Source organism: Bos taurus, chromosome 18 (genome assembly GCF_002263795.3).
Source record: "Bos taurus isolate L1 Dominette 01449 registration number 42190680 breed Hereford chromosome 18, ARS-UCD2.0, whole genome shotgun sequence".
Classification (NCBI taxonomy): domain Eukaryota; kingdom Metazoa; phylum Chordata; class Mammalia; order Artiodactyla; family Bovidae; genus Bos; species Bos taurus.
The window spans coordinates 61,104,457-61,112,751 of NC_037345.1; the positions used below are offsets into that span (position 1 = coordinate 61,104,457).

Here is an 8,295-nt window from a genome sequence, read left to right on the forward strand (position 1 = left end):
GTGTAACTCTTTTTCTTTTGTTTTTAATATATATATTTTTTATGTGGACCATTTTTAGAGTCTTTATTGCTTCCATTTTGTGTTCTGGTTTTTTGGCCATGAGGCATGTGGGAACTTAGTTCCACAACCAGGGATCAAATGGGCACCCCCTGCATAGGAAGGCCAGGTCTTAACCACTGGACGACCAGGAAAGCCCCCTAAAGTGCAACTCTTGTCATAATATGGGCTTCCCTGGTAGCTAAGTTGGTAAAGAATCTGCCTGCAAGGCAGGAGACCTTGGTTCAGCACCTGGCTCAGGAAGATCCGCTGGAGAAGGGATAGGCTACCCACTCTAGTATCTTGGGCTTCCCTGGTAGCTCAACTGGTAAAGAATCCGCCTGTAGTGTGGGAGACCTAGGTTCCATCCCTGAGTTGGGAAGATCCCCTGGAGAAGGGAAAGGCTGATCACTCCAGTATTCTGGCCTGGAGAGTTCCATGGACTATATAGTCCATGGGGTCACAAAGAGTCGGAAACGACTGAGCGACTTTGACTTTCTTGTCACAATATATGGCTCCTGTGTTTCCTTCCATGTGACAGTTTATGTGTTTTCACTGGAAACAGGCACAAGGAGGCCGTGCTTATGTTCAAGTTAATACTTTATTTCTTCCTCTGGTTTCTGCTTACATTTTTGTACATTTTTCATGAAAATTCACTTTTCTGGATGTGTATTATGCTTTTCAATGTTTCCATCAGCATTTACAGCATTAAAGTCACTTTGTCCACTAGCAATAAATACACGGCTGTAAATGCATTCCACCTTCACGACCATAGAGGCTCACAGTGCCCCTCGAACCAGCAGATCTTCCAGTGCATGGAGGGATTCCACACAGCATCTATGTCCTCTAGTTAAGACAATTCATGACTAGGGATGTTTCTGTTAAGTCTGAGAAGTGGAGGCTGCTGGCTGTTGATCATTGTTCTCCCCCAGGCTGTGTTGGATCCCATATCCAAAGTATATGGCAAATCCTAGTAGGGAAATGAGACAGTGAGAAGGGAAAGTAGGTGCTCTCCTCACTTACAGATGCCCAATAGGGCTCCTATCATGGTGTCTGACACAGTTTAGGAGAGAGGTAGTAAGAAGAATAATGGACTCCGTCACTCAAGAGGCCTCTGTAGCCCAGAAAACCACTCACCAATCGCCATCCAGATGCCAAATTGGGCCCAGGTCCGAGTGGTCATCTGAATCATTAAGTAAACATTCATAAAGGTGCTCACCAGGAAGAGGGCAGGCAAAGCAGGGACCTGTGAGCAAAGTCAGTTCATTCCTGAACACACCCCAGATGTCTGAAAGGGAGACCCTACCCCTTGTGGGCAGGAAAACTCCAGTTCTACTCAGACTGTGTGCTCAGTGCTTAGTGAGACTGAGTTTGTAAAGCACTGAGTGTGGATCAGGGAACAGTCCATTGGTTTCAGCAAATCCCCTCATTGCCTGTCCAGCAAAGGATGTTTAGACCTAAAGCACGCAGACCTCCTTCACTCGAGGTGGACCCTTTGGGCACATGAGGTCACCTACCCTGAATGGAAGAGTACTGGGGTTCTGGGGCTGCCTCCAGATGATGAGCGTGACCCCAGTGATGAGCAGCAGCAGCAGCAGAGCCACTGTTGTGAGCACGGGGTCTCCAGAGAACACCTGGCTGGACCAACGGTACAGGATCAGGCTCAGGATTATCAGCAGAAGAACTGTAAGGGTCAAGGTGGAGAACAGGCTGGACTCAAAAGACGAAGATGTCAGGGCCTTAGGTCACATCCCTCCCCAGGATGCCCACATCAGAAAGAGCCATCATATCTCCAAGACTCCTCAACTGACAAAATACACACTCCAGTACCATCCTGTCAATTTCAGAATATGACCAAAGAGAAATCCCACTGCTCACCAACCAGGGAGGCACATCCATAGACAATCTGGCCAGATTTCCGGGTGGGGATGGTGCTGGGAGGGAACCACAGACTCTGTAGAATGTTTGAGGTTCCTGCTTCAGGTTCAGATTCCAAAGGACCTCCTTCAACTTCAGGCTTCGTCTCAGTTTCCTCCTCTGTTTTCTCCTTCTTGCTTCCGTTCTGGGCTGGTTGATACCTGAATTTGAAATACTAAGGCAATATTAGTAACAGCCCCTACTGCTGATCCAACATCAGTCTGCCTAATGCCTCTCTTTCCCCAATCAATGGTACAGAATGTTGAGGAGGCAGCATGAAGGTAGAAGATGATTCCCTCCCCATCAACCCTTACAAGTCAAAGACCGCCCCCCCAGTCAAGGTGTCATGGGGTCTCACCTGAGGACAAGGACAGAAAATGTCACCAGGGAGTGAGCAACCAGGGACTGAAATGACATGAGGTCCACCAGGTCAGTGAAGTCGAAGAGTAACGCCATGACCGCTGGGATGAGGGAGCAAAGACGGTGGGGGGAGAGTTAGAAACCACTGGAAATACGCAAGTTAAGAAGTATGATTTTAAAAGGGTGAGTTTTGTTTATTCACCTGCAAGAGTTCCAGGAACCAAGACAGCCATGATGGGGGTTCCTGTGGGGGCAACGGTGTGGACAATGATGCGGGCATAGGTGGTGCGGATAATGATGGTGTGGGCATCGGTGTGGGCAGGGATCCAGGCAAGTCCCCGGAAAAGGAGCCCATCCTCTGCCATTGCATAGGTCAACTGAGACATGATAAACATGATACTCAGAAGGCTGGAAGAAAAAATGGGAATGTGTGAGAAGGTGCAGAAGCAGGAGAGACCGGGGCTTTTGCTCCCTGGTCTACATGGGGCAAGATGTCTTTCTCTCTCATCTCTCAGTCCCAAGGGCCGGGGATACCCGAGCATCTGACAGTAGGTGAGGAGAAAACCATGACACTGACCTGTATAAAAGAATGGAGAGGGTGCCAACAGCCACAACATATTTGGCAGAGTTCCACCCAACATAGATGAAAGCCTGCGGCAAGGGGCTCTCAAGCTGAATCAGGTAGTAGGGCACCATGAGGGTGAGGGCCGCCGAGACACCAAAACACACCAAAAAGCAGATGAAGAAGGAGATCATGACAGCCAAGGGCATGGACCACTGAGGATTGCTGGCTTTTCTCCCTTCCGGAGAAGATATTGGGTCAGTAAACACCAAACTCACTTTACTCTTCCACCTTCAAAAGCAACCTAACCTTCTACCCACCCCTGTGTCCAAGGGCAGCCCATTCTGTTCCCAAACCCCGATGGGACACACAATGCCCATGTTACCTGCATTGACAATGCCAGCAAAACCAACAAATGCGTAGAAACATGTAGCTGCTCCCTGGAGAATTCCATCAAAAGCAAAAGGCAGAAACCCTCCAGAACCCAGAAGGCCCAAGCTATGGTGAGAGAAGCAAAGAGGAAGAATGTGGGTGAGCTGTGTTCAGCCATCTCTACTGGGCTCCTCCCTTAGTACCACAGGTCCTGGGCTCCAGGAACCCCCACGCTTGGACAATCACTCCAGGTCTCATTAGTCCCCAGCATATTCCCAACTCTGCACACCACACACACACGCATTAATACAACCAAGGGTGCCCTCCTAACCTGTAGGCATCACCAGATCCAGCTGCAGCCAATGTGTAGTCCTGTTCCGTGAGCTTCCAGTTGTGCAAGTCTCCCTTAATGAAGCCAGAGAGGATGATGAAGCTGAGGACCAAAATGTTCAAGCCTGTGAACACTTTGTAAATCAGGGTTGACTCATAAACTCTCAGAGCCAGGAGTCCTGTGGGAAAAATGGAAAATGAGACAACAAAATAACTAAATCCAGCACTCCCCTAGCAATCCATTGGTTAAGACTCTGAGCTTCCACTACAGGGAGCATAGGTTCAATCTCTGGTCTGGGAGTTCCCCATGCATTGCAGTGACGCTAGAGAAATCAATAACTAAATCCATAGAGACAGAAAGCAGATGAGTGGTTGCCCAGGGCTTGTGGTTGGTGGTTGGTGGTTGTGGACAGATGGACAGTGACTGCTCAGTGGGTACAGGGTTTCCTTTTGCTGTCATGGAAACGTTTGGTACTGGATGGGGGTGGTGGTTACACAGCACTGGGAATGTACTAAGTGCCGCTGAATTGGACACCTGCTGATGGATATTTTCTTACTGTGACCATCATCTCACAATATCCATGTCTATCAAATCATCTTAAACTTTTACAATGCTGTTTGTCAGCTGTTGTTGTGGTTCAGTCACTCAGTCATGTCTGATTCTCTGCAACCCCATGGACTACAGCACTCCAGGCTCCCCTGTCCTTCACTATCTCCCACAGATTGCTCAAACTCATGTCCATTGAGTCAATGATGCCGTCCAACCATCTCATCCTCTGTCGTCCCCTTCTCCTCCTGCCCTCAGTCTTTCTCAACATCAGGGTCTTTTCCAATGAGTCCATTCTTCTCATCAGGTGGCCAAAGTATTGGAGCTTATGTTTTCGGCATCAGTTCCTCCAATAAATATTCAGAAATGATTTCCTTTAGGATGGACTGATTGGATCTCCTTGCAGCCCAAGAGATTCTCAAGAATCTTCTCCAGCACTACAATCAAAAGCCTCAATTCTTTGGTACTCGGCCTTCTGTATGGTCCAACTCTCACATCTGTACATGACTACTGGAAAAACCATAGCTTTGACTAGATGGACCTTTGTCAGCAGTGATGCCTCTGCTTTTTAATATACTGTCTAGGTTTGTCATAGCTTTCCTTCCAAGGAGCAAGTGCCTTTTAATTTCATGGCTGCTGTCCCCATCTGCAGTGATTTGGGAACCCAAGAAAATAAAGCCTCTCACTGTTTCCATGTTTTCCCCATCTATTTTGTATGAAGTGAATTATATCTTCCCTTGTAGCTCAGTCAATAAAGAATCTGCCTGCAGTGCAGGAGACCTGGGTTTGACCCCTAGGTTGGGAAGATCCCCTGGAAAAGGAAATGGCAACCCACTCCAGTATCCTTGCCTGGAAAATCTCATGGACAGGGGAGCCTGGTGGACTGTACTCCATGGGAAAGTGTCGGGCATGACTGAGTGACTAACACTTACTTAAAGCTGGGAAAAACAATAAAATGGTTAAATTGACATGAATTTCCTCTCAGTTAAAAACAAAAACAAAAACACATAGCTTTGATCTCAGTACAGAGGAAGAAACTTGTTGGTCTAGGTAAATGATTACCAGCTGGGGTGATTTTTTGCTCCAAGAGACTTTGGCCCTGCCTGTTGACATCCCAATTGTCACAGTTTGGGGGTTGGGTGTCACTGGTACCTAGTACATAAAGATCATAGATGCTACTCAACATCCAAGAATGATTTTTGGGGGGGTACCCCTCTTGGCATGTGAGATCTTAGTTCCCTGACCAGGGACTGAGCCCAAAACTTCATCAGTGAAAGCACAGTGTCCTAACCATTTGACCACCAGGGAATTCCCCCAACAACATTAAAAAAAAAAAAAAAACAGAAAATGTACAGGACAGCACCCCACACCAAAGAATGATCCAATCTAAATTACCAATAGTCCAAGGGTAGGAAAAAATGCTCTCTGTCTTGCCTTCCTCTCTTTCTTATTCCAAACCCTTTTTCCCAGTCTTAATTCCCCACCCTTCTGCCACCCTAAGCCTTCCCCATGCCAGCTCCCCCTCCATATCCTGTTCTTCCCTTTCTGTCTCTTGTCCCTTCTCACCTGTGAGCAGCAGCACCAGGCCCAGGGCAAGAAAGTCTGGAAATGAGGCCAGGAAGTAGGGCATTTGCAGAGAGAAAGTTCCCTCTAATGCCTCAGAGATGTGGTTCCCAATCAGGCTGTCAAAGATGGAGCTCCAGGCCCGGGCTATACAGGCAATGGCTGCAGCAACAGAAGAAGGAATGTTTACAAGCAGACAGAAACTGAGCCCCTATTATGCACCATGTGAGATATTTGGGGCAGGAGGTGAGCAAAAATACACCTGATCTCAAAGAGTTTCTTCTCATGGGGTGGACAGGGGAGACCCAGGTGGTTCACAAAAGGGCCAACTATTTAATATTCTAGAAGATAGAAGTGATGGAAAACAAAGAAACACAGGTAAATGAGACTAGGAGGGACTAGATCAGAGTTGAATTTTTAAGTTGAGGTGTAAGGGAAAATCCAGGAAGGCAACAGCTCAGCAAAGACTTCACTGTAGTCAGAGGATGAGCCTAGGGATGTGCTTCCCTCTCACCCGCTCCCTACAGTTCCCTTTCCTCTGGTTTCTCGGTCCATCACTTAAGGAAAGCAGGACAGACCTGCGTGCAACGAGGTTGTGCAGTTTTCCTGCCACCATTTCCCCTCTCCCAACCCTGCCCCGAAGGTGGATAACAGAGTTCTGATGAATGAGTGAAGCCCCCACTCATCTCTCCTACTTTCTCCATCTTAAGGCCCACTTCTCCCCACTCCCCATCATCTCACCAATAATTAAATAGAGTAAGAGGTTCCAGCCAGTGATGAAGGCGTACAGTTGTCCCATTGTGACATAGCTGATGAAATACACAGTACCAGGTTTTTCTACTCCAGCTGCCAACTCGACATAACACAGCCCAGACAACAGAGTAGTCAGGCCGGCCACCAGTAAGAAAAGGATGATTGCTGGTCCAGCTATGTATTTGGCCACTCCTCCAATCAGGATGTATATGCCAGCTCCCAACATGTTGTCCAAACCTATCACCACCAGGTCCAGGGTGTTCGGAGGAGGGGTCTCAGAACTCTCAGGTTCCTCCCTGAACTGTGGCTTCCTGCGGACCAGCTTCTGACCAAACTGGCGAAGATACTGACCCAGCATCGTAGACATAGTTGAGGGGGTTACGATCTGCTGAAAAAGCAAGGCATGAAGTCATCAATGATGTCCATCTGCCCTTGACCCTGGAAGCTCAATTCCACAGAGGAATGGAGGGATGGGGAGCAGGTGGTAAAAGGACACACTGGGCAAGTTCTCTCTGTGGGAACTTTGGTTTCTTAAAATAAAGAAGATTTTTAATGTTTCAAGATTACTCGAAGATTTGCTTGAAGAGAAGTGAGGGGTACAAGAATATGTCTTCCCAAATGTGCCATTTTAACTCAAGGATTCTTTATGAGCTAAAGGTAATTAAGACCCAAAAGGCTTGGGAAAAGCTTCCTGTCACTCCCTTGTCTGTGTGTGTTAGTTGCTCAGTCACATCTTTGCAACCCCAATAGACTTCTCTGTCCATGGGGTTCTCTAGACAAGGATACTGGAGTGGGTTTCCATGTCCTCCTCCACGGGATCGTCCTAACCCAGGGATTGAACCCAGATCTCCTGCATTGCAGGCAGATTCTTTACCATCTGAGCCACCCTTAAGCCACTCGCCAATATACAAATATTGTATGGTTCCATTTCTATGACGTATCGAGAGGAGTCAAAGCCATAGAGACAGAAAGTTGAATGGTGGTTTGCCAGGGGCTGGGGTTAAGGGGGAAATGGGGAGGTATTGTTAAATGGGGCACAGTTTCCATTTTACAAGATACAAAAGAGCTCTTCAGATTGGCTGGACAGCAATGTAAATACACTTAACATTAGTGAACTGCACACTTAAAAATGATGTAGGTGGGAATTCCCCGGCAGTCCAGTGGCTAGGAGTGAGAACTTTCACTGCCATGGACCTGCATTTGATCCCTGGTGGGGGAACTAAGATCCTGTGAAGCATGTGGGTGTTGGGGCTGAATTTTGAAAAGAACGGTTATGATGGTAAATATGATGTCATGTATATTTTACTACCTTTTTGCTGTTGTTATTACCAAAGATAAGTAAGAGACCAGCTTCAAAGTGTTGCTGGGTGTACAAACCTTAAGGTGATTGAATACAAATCAACATAGCATTAACTTGAGCAAACTCGGGAGATGGTGAAGGACAGGGAAGCCTGGTGTGCTACAGTCCACAGGGTCGTGAAGAGACAGGCATGACTGAGTGACTGAACAACAACCTACCATCATTACCTACAGACACCAACATCTGCTGATATGCAAGTCCTTTACAGTTCCCTCATATCAGCAGATGAGGAACTCATAGATTTAAAAGGTGGACGGTATGCAAGAGACTGAAGTGGGTGGCCCATATATCATAAGCCTTGTATAAAGATAATCTTCACTATTGTTTGAGCATCATTCAAAAAAAAAAAGTGAGTGATACAGAGCCTGCCTGCCAATGCAGGAGATGTAAGAGACGCTGGTTCGATCTCTGGGTTGGGAAGAACCCCTGGAGGAGGAAATGGCAACCTACTCCAGTATTCTCGCCTAGAGAATCTCCATGGACAGAGGAGCCTGG

General features: G+C 47.3%; 1 protein-coding gene across 1 annotated transcript; it reads right to left on the reverse strand.

Annotated features, from left to right (window-relative positions):
• Nucleotides 1–886: 886 nt before the first annotated feature.
• LOC112442379 (cationic amino acid transporter 3) lies at nucleotides 887–8,041 on the reverse strand. The gene is given in 12 exon segments (XM_059877332.1): nucleotides 887–923; nucleotides 925–1,006; nucleotides 1,174–1,282; nucleotides 1,554–1,720; nucleotides 1,915–2,114; nucleotides 2,312–2,414; nucleotides 2,516–2,721; nucleotides 2,891–3,113; nucleotides 3,261–3,373; nucleotides 3,579–3,756; nucleotides 5,691–5,849; nucleotides 6,429–8,041. Coding segments are annotated over 12 exon segments (1,956 nt in total). The 5' UTR covers nucleotides 6,808–8,041.
• Nucleotides 8,042–8,295: the final 254 nt, after the last annotated feature.